At 36.0% G+C, this 27,684-nt stretch overlaps 1 protein-coding gene across 1 annotated transcript in view; it reads left to right on the top strand.

The window, feature by feature from the left end:
- Window positions 1–27,684, top strand: part of LOC129940098 (RNA-binding protein 33) — a 42,493-nt gene that overhangs the window by 5,325 nt on the left and 9,484 nt on the right. The window contains exons 2-3 of the mRNA XM_056048337.1: window positions 22,347–22,677; window positions 22,754–23,015. Of these exons, the coding sequence (XP_055904312.1) occupies window positions 22,347–22,677; window positions 22,754–23,015 (593 nt within the window). The remainder of the gene's footprint in view (window positions 1–22,346; window positions 22,678–22,753; window positions 23,016–27,684) is intronic.

The following is a 27,684-nucleotide window of genomic DNA, read 5'->3' as shown; positions in this document are numbered from 1 at the left end:
TCATTTACAGCAGCGATATTTTCAGTGGCCTTGCAATATCTGTACCTAATACAGTCTCTTAAAATTTCTTCACAATTTTGGCAATTGCTTGCGTAGTTAGACGATTTTATAAACCTATTAAAGCACGATTTTTATGACTGTGGCAGAATCACCAATTTTAGTAGTAGTAGGTTTTAACAATTTATATGCGTTGTGCAATGGTTAATCAATCCATTTTCTTAAATGTCAGAATTTTAACTGAAAAAAAAAATATGTTTAAAAACTTAGTTTGACAGATGTCGAATTACAGCACTATACTTTTGAAACCGCAAAGTGGAAAACCCTTTAGAATAAATAGTTCATGTTAAGTGAACTTATGTTTCCAACACTCTTTAGTTTTTCGAAAGGACTAATATTATGTATGGAGCTATTTCGGTAGCTCTTGCACAGTAGAGTCCTTGCTTTCAGTTTTTATTTAGGCACCAATAAAAACTCGAAGCTTTTGCAATATCATTTCCATAATAGGCTTTGAGAAAATTACATATTTTATCCATCGAAGTATTACGCCGCCGGAAGTTATTGAGCTCAGCGATAAAATTTACTATAATACCATTAAATCAAACCTCTCTCGTAGACCAAATATATAGCTCCTTCACTTCTTTTTGACGCCTCTCACTTGGCCCACTTTTAACAACTATGTAAGTAAGTAACCATTAGCCAAACTACACACACTTATATAAAAATTATGCCATTAAAGCTTCTTCTTCTTCCTTTCCTCTTTATAAAAAAAAAACCATCATCCAAAATAATAAAATCTTTATCACCTTATAATTGTATCTAACAAGAGAACTTCGATAACGGTATACCGAATAATGTATTTTAATGTAAGTCTTCTATACCAAATCAACACATTATGACAGAAAACTGGAATGCTATATGATCATCATCATTATACTTCGAGTTACCAAATATTAAATCTTAGAAAAAGGCCATAGTATAAAATAACATTCTAATACTCCAAGCTCAACAAACACACAACACAGCTTTGCACCTGAAGGCAATAATTAATATCTCAACATCTGTATCGCTGACCGCGCCGCCGCTGTAGTAAGCCGTTCGGAGTAGTCTCTATCCCCCCGATGATGATGCGATGATTTAATCGAATTTTTTTGTCTTCTTAGATTTTCTTCTGACCATCGCGTACCTACTGCCATTGACTTTTCATTTTCATGTAAAAGCGCAGTGAGGGGTTAAGTAATAGTATAATGTTTCTGTAGCCTTTCACAGTGGGACAGGTTAGGTGGCATAATTAGAAAAAGATCATATTGAAAAACCAATGAAATCCGCTTACATAACCAAATGAAATTTGTAAGACAAGCCTAATTATTTGTGGAAAACCAATTTTTAAATTTCTTAGTTAATCAAAGTTGTCAAATATTTCCACAAAACTTTTATTTGGAATTCCTGTCAGTATAAGGACAATTTTGTCCCTCTGTATTTACAGTCGGGTCACCATCGTTTTTGTCAAAGTTAATTCAACTAATTTACAATCTGGCGCGCGATTTGGAATAATTTTTTTCTTTTCGATTAGCAAATCTTCCAACCTGCCGGTTTGAACATGGCTGTGGCTGGTTTTGAAGTTCCCAAAGTCTAGGTAATTCCTCGCAGATGCGTACATTCACTTTTTGTTGGTGGTGTATTTTCCATGATCTTTCCATCGAAAAGAATGGTAAATTTATTCTTCATGAATTTTATTTTCGTTTTGTGTATAAATTTCCATTTTCGACTACGAACCAAGAGGAAACCCAATCTTTCTGGAACTGGAACACAATGGCAGGGTCTATGAATATTCGCACAATTTTCTTTTTAAAAATATCCGCATCATGGGTTTTTTAGCTTCTGCTCTGCCTACATAAATAAGTTTGTCGCCTTCTTGATGGAGATGATGAGATGGAGATGATAGATGATATATGTGCTTTTTGGTTTGAGGGGCTAATTAGAGATTAATTTTTCCTTTCTATTAAAATTTATAATTTAATTATAGTATACGTATGCCTCTTTGATTTTTTGCGCTTTTTTAATGTGGGTCAGCATAAAAGCTTCAAGGGAAAAGGGATCATATATTATATCCGTAGGTATACGAGCAGAAGAAAAAAAAGTTAGTTTTGCAGATATAATCGGAAACATACATAAATATATTAAATAATACGGAACAAGGTGCTAAGTGAATTGTTAACCACTACGAATTTATGATTCCAAAAATAGAAGGTATCACGCTAAGTGATATCTTTTGATAGCTTTATAGGTATAATAAATAAACTTTCAAATATTACATTACGTGTTTAGTGAGTGGCGTATTTTTTTTTTTTTTTTGAATAAAATGCGCATCTAATGTTTCTATTCTTTTGCTGACCTAATTTACATGGATGATTTAAATCCAATAAAATTATGTTTTTTTTATTATTTTACAGTGGGAGTTGTTTTTGTTTTATTATTTCTAATTTTAAGTTTTTGAGAAAGGCATTTGCGAAGCATCAATCAATCACTTTAAATAGGCATTTGTGTGAGAGTTTAAAGAAAAAGACTATTTCTTTAACTGTACCTAAAGACCAAAGAGAGAGGTTAGTATTTTGTTTATTAAATGTAAACAAAAGTTCACAAGTATTTTTTGATGTAAATCTTGATTTTTTTTGCTTTTAAATTAATTAAAATATAGAAAAATGTGAGATTTAAATCAAGATAAAACATCTTCAAAATATGAATGAAGAAATTTTCATGATTTTCTGTATCTTTGTTTTAAGTGGGAAAATGTTTGAAAAAATAAGCATAATAAGTTCCTTAAAACATAGGCTTCAGAAGTTGAGTTTATTTGCATACTACAGGCATCAGGTACTTGTTTTTACGTGCTGATCCGTGGCCTTTGATTTAAGTCAAAATACAGGCTTTTCCAACATTCAGGATTCCAGGATTCATTTTAATATTGAAGATCAATAAATTTGAAAAATATATGAGCTAAATGGCCAGCAAATAAATTGATATTAAAATCTGGTATTTTACGAAATTGGAATATTTTTAGAACTTATTACTTTTCGCTGTAGACTTCTTTCTCAGTTTTTTTTTTTGTATACAGCTCCTTATTTAAAATCAAATTGAATTGACGAAAAAGCTCGTAGGAAAGTAGCACCTAGTGACTTCCAACTCTCAACCATTACACAGTGAAACAGTTTGTATGACATAATCGAACGACTAGTTTCAGCGAGCACTCTTCATGACAATTACTCTTGGAGGATTTGTCAATTTCTCGCAAGGTAAAAACCATAAGGTGGCACAAGTACTAACCATTCCGCCACATGTACAAAGATTTATTTACCTGATGAACAATTATTAAGTATGAATAAAGTTTCTTTGAATAAATTTTTACTATTTTTAACTTCGAATTGAAAATTTTGACATTTTTCGAAGTTTCAAGTGTGTACGTACATACGTTCGTACGTTTTCAACGTTTTTTCGTCGTCTATAGCTCAAGAACCAAAAGAGGTATCGACTTCAAATACATTTTGGTACACAGATAATAACGCAAAAAGATGCAGAAAGGGCTCTCAAGAAAATTGCGTGAGTGGTTTTTTACCATAGCAGTTTAAAAAAAGTTGAACATTTTGGTTAACCCTATTTGCAATCCAAATATATGGCCCGCGGAGACTTTAGTCAAAGAATTTACTCAAAGTCAAAAACAGGGTGATTCTTTGAAAAAAAAAATCAAAAAACTTAACAGGCTTGCGCTCTTCTACCAAAAGACTACTGACATTTTTCTTAACTCCCAATCATTTCCACACGACGCATTCGTTTTGACAGAAACGTGGCTTAATTCAAGCTTTTCCGACACAGAACTATTTAGTCAAGAGTTCGAAGCTTACAGAAACGATCGTCATGTTGGTAATGCAAAGGATTTAGGTGGAGGTGTTCTCATAGCGGTAAAAAATACATATTTCTCTTCTTCTGTATCTTTTCCAGTTGTATTATCTATTGAACTGGTATGTGTAAAAATAATGGTACAGACTAAGACTTTTTTCATTTTAAACGTTTACATTCCTCCAAAAAGTTTGAAGTCTGTTTATAACGATCTCTCCTTGGCATTAGACTATCTTATAAATTTGTCCAGCTCTGACACCAATATCTTACTTTTAAGTGATTTTAATTTACCACACATTGACTGGATTCTATCCGAAGACGAATCCTGCCTTGAAGCATTTCCTTCTTCTTCACAAATGGAACTATCTCTTCTCGATAAAGTCCTTCTTACGGACTTACAGCAAACAAGCTGTATTAATAACTCAAAAAATCAAATTCTCGATTTAGTCTTTTCTTCTGACGCTATTAGTACTCTTGTTCTAGAATCTATATCAGGAATTACTAATATTGACAAATATCATCCCCCTTTGGACATTTTTTTTTCACTTAAGTAATCAACTTACTGATCACAGTAATTCCTTTGATTGCTTATATAATTTTGATTTCAGAAGAGCCAATTTCCAGCAGTTGTCTGAAGATTTAACCATTTCTGGAATTGCTGATACACTAGCATTTTCTAACATTGACGAAGCAGTTTCAACTTTTTATAGGATCCTTAATTATTGTTTTGAAAAAATGTACCGATAAAGAAATCAAGAAATACAAAATTTAGCTATCCTTGGTACACGAGAGAATTGCGTTTACTGCGTAACAAAAGAAATAAGGCATGGAAAACGTATCTCAAAACTCTGTCTCCAGTCAAATTCTCTTTTTATGTTGAACTCTTTAACCAATTTAAGTCTCTTTCTAATTTTTTATATGCTTGTTATGTAATGATATGGCCACCTCTTTAAAAGAGAATCCTAAAAAATGTTGGAATTTTATAAACTCAAAGAAAAAATCAGATGGCTTTGCAGTTAACTTCACTTACAAGAACCTTTCGTTAGATAAAAATTTTGATATCTGCAACGCTTTCGCAACGAATTTCCGTAAGTCATTTGTTAATAGCCCTCAAGAAGTTGATGAAGTATATTTTCATGATCTTCACATTTTTTCTACTAGCTGTAGTCGCATACCTGTGCTACAGAGTTTCTTACACCAATTTTCAAGAAAGGTAACAAGTCAGATATATGTAACTACAGGCCCATTGCAAAGCTTTCTTGCATTCCTAAATTGTTTGAACAAGTTGTTTGTGAAAGCGTAGCATATTTTAGTAAAAATATCATTTGCGAACAGCAAGATGGTTTTGTGAAAAAAAGATCAACCTTTACTAATCTCCTCACATTCTCATACATATGTTCAAACGCTTTAGAACAAGGTTATGAAGTTGACTGTGTATACACTGACTTTTCTAAAGCTTTTGACCAACTAAGCCACGGAATTATATCATTTAAAATAAAGGCTCTTGGTTTTCCACCATTTTTCTTAGCTTGGATTAAGTCATACCTTGAAAACAGATCCTACGAGGTAAAATTTAGAAATTGTCATTCTGAACCTTTTGTTGCTCAATCTGGTGTTCCACAGGGAAGCCATCTTGGCACTTTTCTGTTCATCCTGTCTATTAACGATGTATCGTCATGTCTACGCTCAAGTGGACTTCTCATTTTTGCTGACAATATGAAGATTTTTAAAATAATAAAGTCCAACCATGATCGTATTCTTTTACAAGCCGACATTGATAGTTTCACATTTTGGTGTGGGAAAAATAGCCTTTTACTAAAACCTTTAAAATGCCAGACTATAACTTTCACTAAAAAACTAATCAGTAACATATTTGACTACTGTATATCACAGCAAAAACTCTGTCGTGTCTCCACATTTAAAGATTTAGGTGTACATTTCTGTTCAAACTTAGAGTTTACACATCAAATTAATTTTATTGTTAATGAGACAAGTTTTATGCTTGGTTTTATAAAACGCTGGGCAAAGGAGTTCAATGATCCCTCTATGTTACCCTTTCTTTGTATAATTGCCATGTTCGTCCTCATCTTGAATATGCTTCGCAGGTATGGACCCCCTATTACGAAATTCATAGAAAACGTATTGAATCAATTCAACATAATTTCATTCGCTTTGCCCTAAAAGGTCTTCCTTGGGAAGATCCCTATGATCTGCCTCACTATGAACATCGTATTCTACTTCTTCTAATGCAATCTCTCCATCAAAGGCGTGTTAATAATAACTTAGTATTTTTTCATCAACTCATTAATGGTGAAATTGATGGACCTTATTTGCTATCTTGTGTACATTTGAATTACCGGGGCGGAACTCATCACCTGCGCACATTTGATTTTATACATACATATTGACTTCCATAGAACTAACTATGGCAAGAATGAAGCTTTAAGTCGAATGAGCATTTTATATAACTTAAACTGTTCATCGATAGATTTAAATTTAAATAAGGTGGGATTAAAATCATTGTTCAGAACCAGTGCTCCACTATCGTAATTTTTTGTTCTGTAATAGTTAAATGCTAATTTTGTTTTGTATTTTGTGCGTGTGTAAGGCTATATTTGTATTATTTTTTACTAACAACTAACACATGCACTTATGATGAGCCTCTGATCGTAGTTTGACGCTTGCTATAAGCTTACTACTTTCTGAAAATTCTGAAGTGTAATAAATATCTCACGAATTAATGATGCTAGAGCCTTTAATTAAATTTAATGTTATATATTGAAACGTGATACCAAACCAGTATATTTTTGGAAAAAAATCAACTAATGGTTTTTTTTATACATCGAAAAAACTGAAGAAAAAAAAATGTTTCACCTCGAAAATTTTACGAATTAAAAATGATTTCATCTCTAAAACAATTTTGTGCAACGAAAATAACGTTTTTAAAATGTGGTAAAATTTTGAGAAAAATCAAATTGACAGTTTTTTTATAAAAAATAAAAACATAAAAAAAACATTGATCAAAGTTGGTAAAAATTGAATTTCGAGTCAAATATCTTTTCAAATACTTGATATTATGGCTTCAAACTTATTTTACACTGAAAAACAGCATGTTTGTTACATGAAAGTTCTTAAATGAATCTGAATAGTTTTTCCACGCTGATTTCAAAAATATATGCTGTTTTTATGTGGCAGCTTTAGTTTTGGAGTTATGAAGGGACAGGATTTTTCATTGAAAATGCACATAATTTAAGTTTAAGAAATTTACTAAACATATTTTTACCGAATAAAATGTTCGTTTTTTGGATTTTCTTGAGTGAAATGTATTAGGAGAACTATTTTGAATGCTTCAACAATAATCAGCCATTATATGTTCATTCCAGTACCCCTGATACCTTTCCTCCATAGTGCGAATATCGTGGTGAAAGCGCTTTCCCTGTTATTCGCTTAGGTCGCCGAGATTTTTAGGAAAATGGTCTAGATGGATGTGAAGGTAGTGAAGCTTGATACTCATAGCAGCCGCTCGTCGTCAGACTTCTTATTACCCAAAAACTTCCTCACTACCCAAACAAACTCTTCCCATGCACATTTCTCGACAGCTGTCGTATGGTTGATGAAATTTGCATCATCTATCAACTTCCTAATTTGTTGGTTATCGAAAATACCACTCTTGATTTTCTCACTACTCAATTTTGGAAACACTTTTACAATGCAGTTGAAACATTCGCCATCTTTGTTTAGAGCTTTTACGAACTGTTTTATCAACCCCAGTTTTATTTGCAATCGGGAAGCTTAAATTTCTGATGCCGTTTTAGACAGTCCAAGGTCCCTGCTCAACTCATTTAGATCATCTTGATTTAGTGGTCGGGGACTACCGTAGCAATCGAAATCACTGTTGCTTCCATTGCCGTCGTTTTCGCTTTGTTCGCTGCACTGACTGGTCTGAATTTTCCGAAGATGTACATGGTTGATGTGGGGTTGATGTATCACTAATACTCAAGACTGGTCTTACTTAGAGCTGGATAGTTGGATGGTTTACGCCAAATCATAGGAGCTTTGTACTTAAAAGTGGGTCTTTTTTTGTTTGCCCACGGTCGCAAAGATTCAACACAACTTTAACGTACCAGACTTGGTATCTAAGGTTTAGCATTTGATGGCAACGGAAACCCAAAGTAGTCGAAGTATGCCTTTTTCACAAAGTCCGACACATTTAAATACAATTTTAGGACCATATCCTCCAATATCAACAATCAGGGTTATTTAAATACGTCCATCTTGAGGAAGATATAATGAAATTTTTAAAGGAACGACTTAAGTTACACCGCTATAAATAGAAACTATCGACTACTTAACGGTAGCCGTATCTTACTAACGAGAGCTCTTACAAAAAATCTGAGAGTAGATTTGAAATCAGCGCACCCAAATTAGTAAACAACGGTAAAACAATGTCATGCAACACAAAAAACGGTTGATTTTGTTTTTCTGTTATATAAGAAGAAATATTTGTTTCAACATTCGGTTAAATTTTGATAAAAATCGAAATGACAGTTATCTTCCAAAAGACCTAAAAACGTTAAAAAAAATTTAACAACAATTGGTAAAAAATGATTTTCAACTCAAATTTTTTTTCAAAACTTTGAGATATTGGCTTTAAACTAATTTTATCTTAACGAAAATATTGTTTTCAACATCCCGAAAAAATTTGAGAAAAAACGAATGGAAAGTTTTTTTTACAAAAAATAAAAACATTATTAAAAGTTGGTAAAAATTGATTTTGGACCCAAATATCTTTTCAAGACTTTGAGAAATTGGACTTTAACTACTTTCATCTTTTTAAATATATTGTTGTCAACATTCAGTACAATTTTGGAAAAAATCTAATTAACAATTTTTTTACAAAAAACAAAAACCTAATACTAAAACTTGGTAAAAATTTACTTTTGACTCAAATAGCTTTTCAAAAATTAAAAGTATTGTCTTTAAACTTTTTTTCATTTCACAGAAAATCTTGTTTTCGATATTCAGTAGTTTTTTTTATAAAAATCCAACAGTCCGTTTTTTCATAAAAATAAAATCTACAAGAAATTGTAATCAATTTTGGTAAAAACTGATATTCGGTTCTTGATATCTCTCAAACTAATTTTATTCATCCAATTTGTAAAAATTTAAGATTGCTACTAAAATTGGTAAAAATCTGTTTTCGACTAAAAATCAATTAAACAAAATTTGATTTTCAAACTTCTTTATATGAAAAATATTGTTGGTAATTTTAAAAAATTTTTTAACCCAACACGAAAACCTACAAAGTTTTAAGAAAGACAAATCCACAATGGGAAGTTTTCAGTGTGGGTCGCATTCCAGCTTCTTTTTTAGCTTTTTCTTTAAAACCTAAAGAGTGATATTTTAAGAGCAAGTCAAGCTGTTTTTTTTACGCAAAAAAACGTTTTTTTTTATGATCGTCTAATCCCCAGCAAACTTTGACTTTTTCTGGAGTCATTGATAGGTCTTACAATACTCCTAGCTTATCATTACTCCAAACACGGGCGTCTCGTTTGTTAACATTACCATTCAATCAGAATACAATTTGTCGGTAAAAAAAGTAGATCTTCGCCCAACGTTTGGCTTCAATTCTTGAAGGTGCTGGTATTTTGAGAGGCTTTACACATAAATTCTTTTTCCACTTAGTGGAGTATCAAAAGCCTAAAATAGAGGTTGAAACTGTATGTACACAGAAGGCTCTAGAGTAACAAAAGCCTAAAAAAAAAGGTTGGAATTTTATGTACACAGACGGATCTAAAACGGAGAGGAATACTGCTTGTTTAATCGTCTCGCAAAGCATCCTACCAAACATTGCCTCCATCTACACAACTAAAGCATTAGCTATCTTCGAAGCCTCAAAGGCGAAATGTAATCTAAATAAAGAGAAATGGGTCATATGCTCAGATAGACTGTCAGTACCCAAGGTTTTGTTAATCCAAGAAATAACTCAAATACCACAGCTTGATTGTTGTCTTAACCAAATAAAAGTTAAGACAACAATCAAGCTGATTTGGACTGGGACATCTAGGAATAAAAGGCAATGCACTAGATGAAGCAGCCGAAAACGCAACACTTAAAGCCCCCACCTTTACTTTCAACTCTTTCTCTCATATTGACTTAAAGAGACACACCAATCTGGAGTGTCACAACAATTCTTTACTCAACTGAGAACACTATAAACACCAAAACAGTTCTATTAACCGCTTAAAAAATCAGCCTAAATATCCAACGACATCGTAAAAACTGACCTCAGAACTTTTATTCGACTACGCCTTGACCATACCACACTTACCTACCAACACGTACTCAAAAAAGAACCTTCCTGTGAGAATTGCATAAATCCCATTAATGTAACTCATATTATAAGCCCGTGCATCTTCTGGACACAACTCCAAGCGCTAACTATCAACTGTTGTCTCGTGGATCTACTGAAAGAACCAAACAAAAGGAATATTTTGAAAGTTATAGAAAGTCCTAAAAATAACTATTTAACTAATTTATTTCATTAATAGAGCCGACGACAGCCTTGCTGTAATTTCCTTATTTTACTCAGACCTGTTAAGTCCGTTGGGAACCCCTAAAGCGGCACAGGGCCTCTACTACTCCTACGCGCCATCGTGTACGGTTTCCGGAGATCTGTTTCAGCTCCCTCTAACTCTTGCATAGTGCCGCTGATTCCGCTTTGACTGTCCCGCGCCATGTGCTTCTCGGTCGTACAGCTCTTATTCCTTCTTGTGAGAGCAGATTCCACTGCAATTCTTAGCAATGCAGTCGTTACCTTTTCGAATCCATTGGCACTTACACCTTCGTATTATAGAGTCTATGGGTTCTTGATTCATTTGATATACGGCTTGACCACAAAATCATTAGGATGTTACGTTACATCTATTTACAAAGTAACCTTCCAAGTGCTGAACTCATAAAGAAGCACAGATTCGACATTTGTGCGAAACAGTCGTAGCTTTGTTCTTAAGCTGATAAGAGTAATTCCTCCAAATTTTCGACAGCCATACCGAACGCCGCTTTTGCTTTGCCGATGCGGTAGATGACGTCTTGTTCGGTTCAGCCGTTACTTGGAAGGTATTGAGAACTCTCCACTTTTTCCACCGGTTGCGAGGAAATAATTATTGTAGATGTTCCGGGGCTGATCACTTTTGTTTTGCCGACATTAATTTTTCCTGCAATTTGTTCTCTCTTTTTATTGATTGCAATTTTGAATTGTATATTGATAAACTAATCACCTAAGTTCGGACTTTAGGTGAGGTTGTTAGTGGTTTTATGTCTAGCAATGTAAATTTAATGCGAAATTAAGTCAAAATAGCCCGAATAACCGGCGAATAAACTGACCATAAAATGGAAGGAGCGGGCTACGAAATTTCTGAACAGAGTGCAAATTTCGTCAATAAAATTTAACTATTTACAAGCGTTGATCGTTTGTAAGAAAATTCATTGTTAAGTTATAAAACAAACTGAAGATGTTTAAAGGGGACTTAGAACATTAAACGTGTTTGAGCTTTCAAAACCAGTGTTCTTTTCTTCGTTAAATAATTGTTTGTCTTTTATCACTTAATGATCTTTTTTACTGTACTGAATTTCTTAAGAATAAGACAATAAGATAAGAATCGGAAGTGTTACTTGTAAATGATAACATATTTATAAAATGGAGGTAGCTACTACGCCCCTGAGTGTGTAATCTCATTTTTTAAATTCCATCTTTAAGTAAAAATCAACCATTTTCAATCAACTAAATTGTTCTATTTTGCAAGAATCAGAAGTATTTAATATAAACTTTACTATTCTATGAAGTAGGCGGTTATCACGCCCCTTATTTAACAGCCTCATATTTGTCTTTGTATACACTTCGACTCCGTACCTTATATCGTCTTTTGTGCGTCCAAAACTAAAGCAACTTTTAAGGAAAATCATATTGTAGTAAAGGTTAAATGTTAAATATTTTGTACTCAAATTTTTGATATATATGAAAAAAGATACAACATCAGGTCTTTTATTGTAATTTGTATTGATTGGGGCAACAAATCACGTGGTTTTATGCACTTTTTTGAGATTGTCTTTTCGGTATAGAATCTTCAACAGATTCGGCACGTTTTTCAAATCAGAGCATAAGACTAGTGTGGCCATTTTATAACTTCAATACTTTTCACCTGAAACCAGATTTTATCCATTATTGAAGTGTGCTGTTTGCTTAATGTTTGCTGAAGCTTGAAATATGGGAAATAATCCTCAAATTTTAAAGCACACTATCGTGCTTTTTGATTTTCACTGTTTTACTGGAAAAAAGTTAGCACTATTCTGATGATCTGCATGTTCATGAATAGGCTTCTTTGTTTCTCGACTATTATGTCTAATAATAATTCATTCTCAAAACAAGCTTCACATATGCAATACTTCTCTCAATTCTGTGAAAGTCCTTGGTTTGGTATCATTTATCTACTTTACACGCATTAATTTGAATACGACAAGCCAGCTTATGTTTCCATGGAGCAAAATCACCACTCAACTATCAATTTATATACACCACAAGACTTAAAGTTGTTAACAACAAATTCAAAATACCTCAACAAATATGCGCACTCAACTTCATTCAACTTCGTTGTGGTTAAATCAAAAGATGAACAATTCATTAACGGATTCGTGTGAATGAATAACATCAATCATTTTAGAGAAACATATCACATAATCACAACAAAAGTGATAATCTACAACCTTTGTACACTGGTGGTCCATTAATTTAGCTACGAAAGCCTATGATGATTCCAAAACAAGGTTTACAGTAAAACCTCTCTTTGCTTAAATATGTTGTGAATTTTTTTTAAAGGTTATAGAAGAATATTCATTGCTGAAATTTGTTGCATGTAATAAGAATTAAAAGGGTCTATACAGTTATGATGATAATAAACTTGGTTCTTTAACCTCTGGCAAGAAATAATGAAAAAACCTGCGTGATCGGTATTGACAAACAATCTAAAAAGCCTGTTGGTGACGACGATTGTGATGCTCTCAACAAAAAGTTTAAGTCCATGCCCGTTGCTTCTCCTGTTCATTTCCTTACTGAGGAGGAACCAACTGCTATCAAAAGCTCACTGAGTTTTATAAGAAAACAAGAGGAAGACATTGTAGAGGCAATAATATCGATTAAATCTAATGCTACTGGCCTGGACCAAATGGGCCCTAAGTTCTTGAGACTACTGCTTCCATATATACTGAGCTTTATAACAAACATATTTAACAAAATATTGACTACTTCCGAGTTTCCTTTAGAATGAAAGAACGCTAAGATTATCCCTAGACCCAAAAAGCAAACAGGTTCCGGTATAGAATTTCGGCCGATTTCCATTCTTCCCTTTCTTTCGTATCTGTTTGAAAAATAAACCTGTTAAGCACTGTTTCGACCTAAGCGCAGCTACAAATCCGCTTACTTTTTATAACAGATGGAATAAGAATGGCAATGAACAGTGATCATGTTACTTTGCTAACACTGTTAGATTATTCAAAGGTCTTTGATACTGCTAACAACTCAATACTTTGTACAAAGCTTCGAATTAACTTTGGGTTTTACTTAGAATCCTGTAAGTTTGTTTTTTCGTATCTCAGCGAAAGGCAACAATGCGTTATAGTCAATGGATACTCTTCCACATGTCTCAATGTTTTGAGTGGAGTGCCACAGGGATCTATCCTTGGACTAATCCTCTTCTCACTTTACATAAATGAGTTACCACAAGGTGCTAAACATTCTTTAATTCAACTTTTTGCTAATAATGGCCAGCTCCTGACAAGTCGAACTCTTGGGGCTTAAAATGATGCCGTAGCTTTAATGAACTAGGATGAACGATCTCCGCGCTAAACATTAAACTGCTACTTGCAAAGGCCCTTATACTACCAATTGTGCTGTTTGGGAAAGAATAGAAATTAATGTAAAGGTTTGTAACACTGAAAATAATTGTGGTGAGAAATAAAAGACACGTCTCAATTCTTGTGAATGTTAATTTCAACTCCATAATTATTTTCATTGGTCCTTCGAGCCGGATTACTAGTTAGCAATTGAACCAACAAGAAAAAATAGTTTGTATTTTCAATTTCAAACTAAAATAAAAAGCATGGTTGGTATTTTGAGCACAGAGATTGAGCTCAGCCAACATAAAATTAAGACTTAGAAAATTCTAAGCAATACAAAATGATTTTCGATTGTTCTTAAGTTTTCCCCCACCAGTGGTAAGAGACTAAGAAACGAAATAATCATTAATTAAAACTGTGTTGTCAGAAATAAATACTGATAAGCGTAAACGTGGCTTAACAACGTTTGTGAAAAAAAGGATGGGCCCATTAAAATTAATTCAGTGATATCGAAAAAGTGCAGCTGTAAGAATAAAAATCACTTACGTTGGTGAACAAGTTTAACAAGTCGCGAGGCACAGCTAGGTCAACCTGGCGACCAAAACAAAGATACCTCGATCGCAAATATTTAAATATTCTTTGGATTAAAACAAAATCAACATGGGTTTAGAAAATATTGCCGCTGCAACTCTGGACCCTGATATAAACCGATTTAAAAGGACAATAATTATCCCTTAGACAAAAAAAAAATCGGCGACTTTCGAGTACTGGAAGCAGTTGGTACACACAAAATTTGGAGATTTCGTTTGAAGAAATTGAAAATATGTATACCAAAAAACTCTTCAAATATAACAGTATAGAAGTGGAAGATTTATACTACGAAATGTTAGAAGAGTATTTCGAAGAACTTCCCAAACTAAAATATGGTTTGAAGAATGAAGGGTTAAAAATTGCGCACAGTTCAACAGAATCAAACATAGATGGTCTCAAAGTTAATGCACAATCCAAAAAAAAGCCTAACAAAGTTCAGACTGTAGACGAGGATACCCTTAAACCCCAGTACCAGAGAGAAAAAACTAAGATCAATTTACTGCATCTCTCTGCCCAGTACCAGAATACGAACGCAGTTAATAATGAAAAGTCGTTATTCGAATTCTTATCAAAGGCTACACTAATGTATCCATCAATTTTGAAGAAAACGAGGAAGTAATTTTTCTACACTTAACTAGACTGCAGACTCTAGTTCGATATTGATGCAGAAATATTCGAATTATAATGAGAGTCAGCACACAGATCACATAAATATCAATTTTGAAGACACGAACAAAAGAAAAGGCACCTCATGCAAAGAATATAATCTTCTACACCAGTTATACGGAAACAAAGTCCAACTGCAAATCTTCGTGTAATTTCCGACACTTCAACTAATTCAACAAGTGACACGATTTCCAATAGATTGATACAAATAGAACTAAAGTTACAACGTGATATCTCTGCCATAATTTTGAAATGGAGGCTTTGGAAATACCGTCGCAAGGTATTTTTCTCTTAAAGCAAAATGTACATGCTAGGTATGAAGGCATAACACTATCAAATCAGAGGTTTCAACTAGCGAAGGAATCGATTCTATTATAACACAAATTCACGACATTCCAGATCACAAATTATCGCCCTTACAAATAAGAAGAATTGAGAAGTGTCTTTTATTTCTCTCTATAATTATTTTCAAACACTTTATAAGACTCGTGTCCTACCTTGTGAGCGATTTTTGAAATAAATTAATAAAAACGGGTGTTTTTGCAGTCTAGAAACATATTAAACTACTTTCAGAAACACCTTTACAAAAATGGTGCGTTTCATTATTCATGACAGCTAAGAACCAAAAGAATCAATATAGACACTTAAGGCTAAAGGGTGTTTTTTAGTGAAAAAGATTAGAAGCAAGATATATTTTCTGAGGTAACAAACATATTTTCACTCCCACCGAGGTAACCTTTAAAAATATAAGGAATTTATCATTACGAGAGAACCGACTGTAACATAATCTACTGCAACATTCATTTAAATATGACTCTTTCTGTCGCTGTAAATTGAAGTCAACATATAAGCACCATGAAATTATATTTATCTATTTTAACGTTTAAAAATAAATATCCTTTCTCAAAGTCTTATTGATTGAAGATCGTAAGTAGCGAGCGGTCAGGTAATTCAATTTTTATAAAATACAAGTTTCTAATGTACCTCTTAACGAAATGCAACGCATCATTGAAGTTGTATATGCTGAGTAATTGAAGTGAGCAACGCACTCTTAACTCTTATAGAAAGTCCTTTCATTTTAAGCTGAAATCAATACCGAAGCCTCGGAGCCGCCTCACCTCAAACCTAAACTGGACCGCAACATTTCTAGGTGATAGGTGATGATGGTAAAGAGAAGCGAGAGGACTCTCACTTTCATTTGAAAGTAGGTACAGGTACCTGAGCATGTGCCACGCCATGACTAGCCGATGCGGCGACATGGCGACGACAACACGACGACCGCGACGCGACGCGCCACCGCCTTTGACAGTGGAATGGAAAGTCGTATTTTAGGTAATGCGAGATAAATAATTGTTTCTTATTTGGATTTGATTTTATTGCATGACATAAATGACGCATTGGATTTTTAGATCGCTCAAGTTGCGTAGAGAAAACATTCGTTAAACACGTTACCAACCCGCATTTCAATTAAAACTGGACTATTCGGAAAAGATTACGTATATGTATATCCGCATAGCCATTTGAAATCATTAGGCGCTAGAGCGGCTTGTGGCTTTTAGCTATGGTTTAGGTTTGGTCCTAGATACATAACATGCGGAACATAAAGATACATATTTTTAGGTGATATTATGATTAAACTTTCACTTTGTTTATTCGAGAGCAACAACATAACAACTGCAAGGTCTGAAAACTAGACGATAGCGATGGTGTATGAATATATGATGTTGACGGTGGGCGATTTAGTGCAACACTCAAATCGGACATACTTGTGGTAGACACATTTTTCCTTAAAGGTTTATATGCTGCAGATGACGGAAGGATAGGCGATAGACGATAGGCTATAAGCTATAAGCCAACAACTTATGGTCTAACTGAAGTAGTTCAGTAAGTTGTTATGATGATGGAGATGAATGATTAATGACATAGCATCCAATTAAGCTTAGCTTAAGCCATTGGACAATAATAGATCGGGTGCGCTCTGAAAAAAGACTTGGCTTGCGGTTGGCTTTGGCTTTTGCTTAGCCTATAGCTCAAAAAGGTCAATAATGTTGAACAAGTTTTTGATTTGTTTTACCAGAGCAGGTGTGCTATCCACTCTGATGGTCATAACCGATGATGAGTGAGATAGGTTTTTTGCAAAGTTTGAAAATTGAAGCGTGTTATATAAAATAATTTATCATCAACATTCTTTTTGTGTTATTTACAAAGATTAATAGAGGAGTTAATGTTCGTAATCACAACATTCCTTTTTTATAATAATTGTTTTGAGCTCAATATAAAAACTTACATTCGAAGATAAAAAAAAAGTAAACATGGTGGAGATGTTTATGTACGTTCGAAAATGTTAAAAAACTATATTAATTTAAAATGTAAACATTTACATTTGTATTAATACAAAATGTATTTTGATTAACATTCAATTTATGGCACTAATTTATAATCATCAACTTCTTATTGATCTAAGATACGTATAGAAGAAATATCTACCCCCATCTGTTACCTATTTGATAATGACTGACCAATATTTCGTCAAAGGTAATATTGCTAAATAAGAGTGCATTTTTGGGTTCAATTCTCAAAAACTGGATATTTAAACATATACCTTGACATAAAGATAAACAAGAAATAAGGTTGCCCACTTATATTCTAAACCTCATGGGAGGTTGCCTGGCTTAATGAGGTGGGTGTTGTGAAGTAAATATACCCTCATCCGTTTTTTAATTGATTTTGATGTCAAATGAAAGCTAATTTAACTCTCTTTTGAACAACAAACGGTTGCCTGACCAAATCCTGGCATAACCTAGGAATACCTACATTTAAAATGTTAAGTCTTTAGCAAGCTTAGAAAATTGATCGAGTTTGTTATTTAATCGATTTTTGTTTTAAATGAAAGCACATTAATATATCCGTCTAATAGCAAAAGGTTGCTTAATCAAAACTTGACCAAACCCAAGATTGCTTGGATTTGAGATGTTCAGTCTTTGGTAAGGGTCAATTTTTCAGCTACATCTGTTATTTATTTACTTATTTCAGGCGGCGCTACAGTCCGGGCGGACCTGGGCCTCAATCAACATGCGTCTCCAGCCAGCTCGGTCTCTAGCTAGTTTGCACAGTTTCTCACGCCAAGTCGGTTGAGGTCTTCACACACCTGCGTGTGCCACCTATGTCGCGGTCTTCCTATTCTGCGCGAGCCGTCCCTCGGGATTGGATTCGAAGATATTCCGGGCTGGAGCGTTGATGTCCACTCGCTCTATCCATCTAAGCCGTTAGACTTTAATTCTGTTAACTAGGTTAGTGTCGCTGTACAGCCCGTTCAGTTTGTAGTTATATCCTCTCCAGCTATCCGAAACCAAAAATTAGCCAATGAATTTTTTTTTCGAAGCATCCTAAGACGGTCTCATCTTTCTTTGACAGGGTCCAGGCCTCAGCGCCATAAATGAGAACCGGGATGATGAGTGCCTTATATATGGTGATTTTAGATTCTCTAGATTCGCAAGAGTTATTCTTCGTTTGATTTCAGCGCTGGTTGTTGTCTGTGTTTATAGCGGTGCCCACTACTACTACTTAGAAGTTATAGCTGTTCATGGTGACGGACATTAAAAACGGTTAAATGTCCGTTTTTGATGACAGCATGTACTAAACCTATCTTCTTCGCTTCCGTCGCAATGCTCAAAAACGCTTCACTGACATCACGCTTTGATCTTCCAATTATGTCAATATCATCTGCGTATCCGAGTAATTGGATGGACCTTTGGAAGACTGTGCCCCTAGTGTTGACGGTTGATTTATGCAAAATTTTTTCCAGAACGATATTGAAGAAATTGCATGACAGTGCATCACCTTGTCTTAAACCTTATTTCACATCAAATGCATCAGTGAGATCTTTTCTGACCTTGAAAGAGCAGCGTGCATTCTATATCGCCATTCTGCACAAACGGATAAGTTTGACAGGGATGCCAAAACTAGACATTGCTCGGTAGAGCTCTTCCCTATAGATGCTGTCATACGCGGCTTTAAAATCGATAAAGAGATGGTGGGTATCGATTGGAAGTTCCTATGTTTTTTCCAAGATCTACAGTAGTGTGAACATTTGGTCTATAGTCTGGTCTTGGTCCTGGTCTGAAGCCACAGATAATACGGCAGAGAGGATCTTATACGCAATGTTAAGAAGACTGATGCCTCTGTAGTTGGCGCAGTTCAGAGGATCTCCTTTCTTATGTATCGGGCACACTATGCTGAGATTCCACTCATCGGGCATGGTTTCTTCCGACCATATTTTGCAGATGAGTTAGTGCATGCTCCGTACCAAGTCATCGCCTGCTGCTTTAAATAATTCGGCAGCGATGCCGTCAGCTCCAGCACCTTTATTTGACCTCAGTTTAGATATTGTAGTTATCTTCACTTCGTCGAGGTCGGGTAGGCGGAATTGTTGATCTGCGTCGCCTAGGTTGAGTGGTTCTATCTCCCTTACAGCGATATTCGGTTCATCATCGCCGTTATATAATTTGGAGAAGTGGTCTTTCCATATTCTCAACATCGACTACGGTTCTACTACGATGTTAACCTGATCGTCCTTTCAGGCTTCGGTTTGTGGCTTGTACCCTTGAGAGGTCCTTCTGTGTAGCGCCGGCATTCGTCGTCAAACCAGGGGTTTCGCTGTGGTGGCCGTGTTAAACCTAGCACTTCAGAGGCGGCATCTCTGATGGCTGCAAGGCAATGGTGCCTCTGGTTTTCAATGCTTAATGAAGGCAGCATAGGACTGCTTAAGAGGTTATTAGAGACTCGATCGGAAAAGGACATGGCAGTCTCTTGCGATTGTAGCCGTCTAACGTCGAATCTTCTCACAGTACGGGATATCCGTAGCCGTACCTTGGCTACAACGAGGCAGTGGTCCGAGTCAATGTTGGCCCCTCGGAATGTTCGGATATCCTGTATACTGGAGAAGTGTCGTGCGTCGATCGCAATATAGTCAATCTGGTTGCAAGTTCATTGATCACGAGATTTCCATGTCCCCTTGTGGATATTGAGTTGTGTGAACTGAGTACTAGCTACCAGAACGTCTCACCCCACAGCAAAATCGATCACCCTGAATCCGTTGTAGGAGGTGGTGTCGTTCAGGCTGTATCTCCCGATTATGCCACCAAAGATGTCTTCTCTTCCTAGCTTGGCATTCAAATCTCCTAAGACAATTTTAATGTCATAGCCAGGGCACTGCTCATATGTCTTGTCCAAGAGCTCGAAGAATATGTCTTTGGTGTCTTCATTTTTCTCCTCTGTTGGGGCATGCGCGCATATTAGGCTTATGTTGGCGAATAAAGCCTTAATGCGGATTTTCGTGATGCGCTCGGTCACACTGTTGAAACTCAAGTATACATCGCAGTCTTTTAGTTTGCGTTTTCCCGGTCCATCCCATCGCACTTCTTGGATGGCGGTAATATCTGCCTTGCAGCAGTTTAGGGCTTCAGCTAATTGTTCTGCTGCACGTGGTCTGTTAAGGGACCTAACATTCCACGTACAGATCCGAAGCTCGTTGCCCTTATTTCGTTTGCTTGGGTTCTCAACAGTGAATCTCTCCGTATCCGAGGCTTGTTGGTTCTTCACAACTAAAGGTACTTTTTACGTGGTCAGGAAGTCAGCCCGACGGCACAACCCCCAACCTGGAGGGCCAGATCCTTAGTATAACTTCAAGGGCAGGATATGTCAAAGAAGCCCTATAGGGTGTTCATTAAGTAGTTCAACCTAACTGGAACTGTAGACGCCACTGTTGATTCCATCTCGAGAATTCGTCCGCTGCCTTCTGGATAAGGAGAGGTGACTTAGTGGAAACACCTCCCCTCCCCCCTCTCTTGTTTGGCTTGCTTAAACCTTTTCCGTTTTTCCTCAGTTGGGTTGGCTTTAAAACATCGGAAGCTCGACCCTTTCTCCTTGATAATTTTTTGCAGCTCGAATCGAACCATGATTTCACCTTGGGTTTAATTCTTTTGGCCCTATTCTGGATAAAGGTTTTCATTCCCAGATGAATCATACTAGAAATCATACCTGCACTGGAGTCTACGTCGCTACCGATTAAGCATAGCGACCAGTGAAACATCATGTAGAAATTATTGAGACCATTCCAGTTGGCTTTCTCCGTACTACCAAACGGTTCTCTTTGGAGCTCTTTCTTTACCTAGATTTGTTTGACAAGAGAAATTAGCAGATATGACACTGTGGTCTGATGTGCCTAGAGGCATCAATACACTGATTGTGTATTTATCAGGATCAGAAGTGAGAAACAAGTCAAATGGATTTTCTGCTCGGCCATTAAAGTCTGATATACAAGTAGGCTCATTGACAAACTGAGTAAGATGTTTAAACTCATTTAAAATCTCAGCACACATTCCTTCGGGTGTTGTCTGGCGTTGAATAGCGAAGTCACAAATAATTGTGAACATTGAAATCGTCCGTAATAACGATTTCAGTGTGAGGATACACTGAGACAATTCTTTGTATGGAGTCAGAAGCTGAAAAGAATAAAAACCGATGATGATGAATATTAAATAAAATTTGTTCTATGATTTATCAACAAAACAATCGCTTAAGTTTTCATTTCTTGCATAAAATAATGTCATAATTGGATCATGACTAGATGATGTTTAGAATAGTATCAAGCTTTTTTCTTAGAGTTGAACAACTTCCAGAAATTATCTGAATTTTTTAATTGTATGCATAGCATATATATGTACATATACTCATGTGTCATAAAAACGTTTATCATCAATCCAATTTATTAAAAGCAGGTTCAAGTCACCTAAAATCAAAATTTCACCACCCGGCAAATGAGCATTTAGACTTTCAATACAATCATTAAATTTTTCGTTAAGGCAACTTAGAGGTATGTTAGTCGATATAATAAATAAATGCCCGGATACCAGCTTAATTTTAATACAAACAACTTTGATATCGATAAATCGAAAATCAGCAATCATGTATGCAGACCTTTGAAGGCAATAAGAAGAATTCTTCCTCCCATAGTTTCAGAAATGTTAAATGGCACGTTTAATAAGGCACTTCAAGAAGTGCTTATCACCCTTTGGATCTGGCTGTTATTTATAACAGCTTCTATGAATGAAGAACTCGTTTGTTTAGCCGTACTACACGAATGTGGAATTGAATGTCTTACCACACTCTGGCTTTATCTGTCATTCCAATGTTCAAGAATTCAAAACCAATGTAGACCTACATTTCCTTTTTCAACTTCTTAATAATATTTTTTCTTTCTACATACTAAGTGTTATATTCTTAATTTTCTTTCTCTTCTATCCTTACAGAGAATACCGTCAGTTTTGTTCTTTTGTCTCCTTCCTTTTGCAACAATAGCCGAATATGATGAATCTTCAACTAGAAAGATCAATCTTGAAGACATCGAAGATGATCATATCAAAAACGAAAGACAATCACAATCAATGCCCCCACCGCTCAGTAAGCAGCCGGCCAAAGGTCAGCCAGTTCAACTGTATCCGCCTCTTTCCAACGAAGCTTATCCAATACCAAGTCTTTTCAACGTTCATCACTATTCAACAAGGGCACATCACCATTCTGCCCATGTCCAACCACTAACCGATCAACCGACTGCACCAGCACCAACTCCATCAGAAGCCGGTTTGTTTACATTCAATAAATTTATGGATAATAATGTGACTGAGTCTTGATTGTTAATTGATCTTACCATGTTTAGGCTACCACCATCAACAATTACCATCGGCTTACCGTGGTGAAGAAATTGTCTATATACCCGCCGAAGGCCAACACCAGTCACCTCATAATCCGCAACAGTTGTATGACGTCGGAGGTGTTGGGAGCGTCGAGCAGCAACAGCCGTCACCACATTTCTATTACAGTCACGATTTGCCACCACACCAGCATCCAACAGCCGGAAGCGGAAATGCACACGAAAACGAATATCAGTTACAGTTTATTCCGATTGAACAACATGGCGGGTAAGTTTTTGGTTTGTGTATTGACTAAATGTATGAATTTCAAAATGGATTGTGCATTGGCTTGCTAGGAAACGTAGTAGCTTTTTCAAAGCTCGAGGTTATTGTGAATAAGTCAGGTAATGGGGACAGGTAAATCTTGTCTGGTTTAAACAAATAAACCAAATAATATTCAATTTAAATAAATCGATATAATATGGGTGCGTCTTAGGTGGAAAAATACAATTTCGGAGGAAAATACAAACAAAAATCCTTTGATAAGTTGTTAAACAAGTGGGAAGCATATAGCTGTCTTTTTGGTTAGCGTCTGTCGTTAAACAACCATCTCGACAGTAGTTTTCCTTGGCTTTCTCCTGATGAAGAAACTAAGACGTTAAACTAAAACTAACCCATCAGGAAGTGTTTTCGATTTTTTGTGGATTTCTTAATAGCAACTTTATTTTTAACAAAACGAGTTGATGAAAATTTCATTCATTTTACGCATCAATTATAATGCAAATTGTTAGTTTTTGTTTTTTTTTTTTTTAATTTTTAATTTGACAAATTGAGTGCACTAGGTAGGTGAAACATTTATGTAGCTTCTGTAAAGTGAAAGCATCAGGAATGTCTTGTTAGATAGTGAGACGTCACGTCAACTTAATGGAATGTGGTGTATCTGAGGAGGATTTAACACTCATTGTCACGAAATTTTAGACTGTAGTATAGAGATATAAGAAATAGAAAATATTACCTTGATAAATGAAAGTTTAAGATCAGATAGTTTAGAGAGCAAAGGTGTATTTTCCAAGATAAGAAAACACAAAACGAACATTCAGGAGACTTCGATTTTTAAATATTCTGACTAAATAAACTTCTAAGTCTTTTATATGATGTACACTAAAATCATTTTTGATTGATATGTGCTCTGAATTTTTTAATATTCTCTTTAACTTTTCTTATAAGTCCATACGCGTTCAAAAAAAAAATCGCGATAGTCATAAATTTCGGCAATTGTTTGATTCTTGCCTAAGAAAAAATTAAAATTAATACATTAATAAAAACTATTTCAAATCTACCTTAGAACACCTTAGAACAAGTTCATGGTTCAAATTTTTGTTTTTTAAATTCGACAAATTCTTATTGTACAAGAACAGTTATTGTTGACAAGACTTGTCGTAGTCTTGATGTGATGGTAAGTGCATAGGACTGTCAAGCTACAGTTTTTTCCCCAGGTACTGCTTCTTGTCAGGAAATGACAATTCCAAGTCCAAGAGAAATTGTTGTTATGAAAAGCGCTTTCTAAAATAAGGCGTTCAGATAAAATAAAAATAAAAATGCAGGTCTCTTTCATTCCTAAAAACATAACTCACTAGCCCGTGGTTTTCAACAGACTTGCATCATCTAATTTATTTCTATACGTGAATATCTTCCGTTTATAACAAATTTCACTGTGAGCCTACCCACAATATCAGGACCAGAGAAAAGTGCTAGTCAACACCCCAAGCCAGTGCAAGCAGTACCCCACTACCATTTTTCAGTCATGTGTAAGGCATGAACTGGACCCTTTGTTTAGGAGTGTGGTACATATATTTGCCCTTAATGTATTCTAAGGGTCAAAGGTTAGAAACAGAACCCTAAGAGGAACGTTTGGCTACGGATACGGCATCCCCAGCTACGAGAATACTCCCTATCTCTTAGACAGGCTGAGCTAGCCACCCAGTGTCAATGGAAAAACCAGAACCGGCAAGGCCCTGGGACGCTTGTGTCCCTTGGTAACTTCGAGATAAGCCCCTTACAGCCGGGGTCTTGGCAACTTCTTTGTGGGCCTAAATGACTACCAGTTGAAGTAAAACCGGTAGTACTGCGGGCACAACAAAACAACCAATGTTATACAAATAACTATAGAGAACGTGTCTAGTGTCCACTAGTTGAAATAGGTCACCAGAAGTGACCAGACACTTCTGATACATTCACAATCTCAAGCTTTAAACTAAGCTAACAATATTCTCCTGCTAAATGCATTATTGGCAAACACTGAAAAATTTGCAGCGGTAACCCTACTAAAAAAATATATAACGGCGATGACAAACCGAATTCCGCTGTAAGGCAGATAGATCTACTCAACCTAGGCGACGCAGATCAACACCTACCCGACATTGACGAAGTGAAGTCAAACAAAGCTGCTTAAGTTGACGACATCGCTGCCGAACTATTTAAAGCACCGGCGATGACTTGGTAGGGAGCATGCACCAATATGGTATGCAAAATATGGTCGGAAGAAAGCATGCCCGATGAATGGAATCTCAGCATAGTTTTCCCAATACATAAAAAAGGAGACCTTCTAAACTGCGCCAACTACAGAGCCATCAGTCTCCTTAACATTACATATAAGATCCTCTCTGCCGTATTATGTGAACGTCTGAAGCCGTTTGTCAACAACCTGATAGGTCCTTATCAGTGTGGCTTCAGATTAGAAAAGTCCAGTATCGACCAAGTATTCACACTACAGCAGATCTTGAAAAAAAACAGGAACTTCAAATGGATACCCACCATCTCTTTATCGATTTGAAAGCCGCGTACGACAGCATTCATAGGGAAGAACTCTACAGAGCAATGACTAGTTTTGGCATCCCTGTCAAACTTATACGTTTGTGCAGAATGACGATATAGAATGTACGCTGGTCTATCAAGGTCTGAAAAGATCTCACCAATGCATTTGATGTCAAAAAGTTTATAGACAAGGCGATGCACTGTTATGCAACTTCTTCAATATCGTTCTGGAAAGAATTGTGCAAAACTCAACCATTCTCTCAACCATCTAAAATCACCATCTATTAGACACTCATTATTCCGGTTCTCATTTATGGCGCTGAGGCCTGGACACTGTCAAAGAAAGATGAGACCGGGAGACACATTTTTCGGTATATTTTGGTCCTGTATGCATAGATGGAAAATGGAGGAGGAGATATAATAACGAGCTGTAAGGGCTGTACAGCGACACTGACCTAGTTAACAGCATTAAAGCCCAACGGTTTAGGTGGCTATGTCATGTAGAACGAATAGATATCAACGCTCTAGCCCGGAAGGTCTTCGAATCCAATCACGAGGGACGGCGGCGCAGTAGAGGAAAACCGCAGCTAAGGTGGCGCACGCAGGTGGGTGAAGACCTCAACCAACTTGGCTTGTGAAACTGGAGACAGCTAGCTAGGAACCGAGCTGGCTGGAGACGCATGTTGGTTGTTGACCAGTTCCACCCCGGACTGTAGCGCCACCTTAAATAAGTAAGTAATGCCCTGTTAGCAAAAAGCCCATGATGAGCGAGCACCCTAAGCAACCACCTGCACTAAAACGGGAAGGAACTTAAAAATCACCCTTTTCACTTCACTACTAGTCTATCTAGATTGCCATTAAGTGGACACGCACCTATCCAAAAAAACTATTAAGGTCCCTACTCCTAATACCTCTCCGTCAATTGTGAACAAGCTCATCCGTCTCTTTAACCTGAAGGCAATAGCAAAAGTCACCTTTTCCACTTCACTGCTAGTCCATCTAGATTGAAGTGGACACACACCTATCCAACAAACTTTTAAGGTCGCTACTCCGAATACCTCTCAGTCAGATGGGGACAACCTCATCCGTCTCTTTAACCTGAAGGCAATACCAAGTCGTATTACCACCAGGTCAAGATGCCCCTGATTATTACATCGGCTGTAGCCCGGACTGTAGTACCGGTGGCATGATAGTTAGTGCGATTGGCTGTCATGCGAGAGGTCTTGGGTTCGATCCCTGTCTATGCCAACTAAAGTTTTTTTCACGGGTACTGCCTCTTCCGAGGAATTGACAAATTCTCCAAGAGTGATTCTTTTAATGAAAAGTGCTTTCTCAAATTAGCCGTTCGGATTCGGCTTAAAACAGTACGTCCCCTCCATCCCTGACAACAGTACTCGCACTTGGCATTTGTTCACAAACGGACTGTTGCGCCACCCAATTTATTATTTATTTTGTAGCCCGGACTTCAATAAGGACAAGAAGATCATTTGCGAAAGCATTGCACTCAACTCCCTGAAACTGGGAGGAACAAGCTTTCAACAGAGGATGCATCATAAAGTTCCCATTAAATGGACCTACTATGGACCTCTGCAGACAGCCCCTTTTCATCCTTATGGATACCTTATCAATTGCTCTAACAATTCGAGCGGCTCTGGCAGAGAAACAACTCCACCGAAACGCCTCCTCTTGGTAACCAACTTCGGCTAACCTCGACCTAACGGAAGCCGATTCTAGGTAATCGAAAACGCCCTTGAAGTACACAAGTACAAGACCGGTAAGAAACAATTAATATTCATTAATCTCGGACTTAAATTACTGGACAATAAAAGAAACCGATATTTTTCAAATAATAATAAAATAAAAGCCGATGGTGACTTACCAATCTATAAGGAGTTAAAAAAATATGTTGATTAAGTTCTCTGATATTTTGTATCATTTCTTTATTTTCAATATTAAAACCGAGCTAAGAACGAATCCGAAAAACTTTTGGAAATCCACCGGCAGAAATATTGATTCATACAAAAACCTTTTCACATAAAAATACAATCAATCTTTTGGTTTATGAAGATGAAATCGCTTACAAAATTTTCAGGGCTTAATGTTCGTTATAGCCCTGATCGTTCTTATATTAAAAAAAAAATAT

This window comes from Eupeodes corollae, chromosome 1, assembly GCF_945859685.1.
Source record: "Eupeodes corollae chromosome 1, idEupCoro1.1, whole genome shotgun sequence".
In the NCBI taxonomy this organism is placed as follows: Eukaryota; Metazoa; Arthropoda; class Insecta; order Diptera; family Syrphidae; genus Eupeodes; species Eupeodes corollae.
The sequence above is the reverse complement of the archived record's forward strand: the minus strand, read 5'-3'. Positions and strand labels throughout refer to the sequence as shown.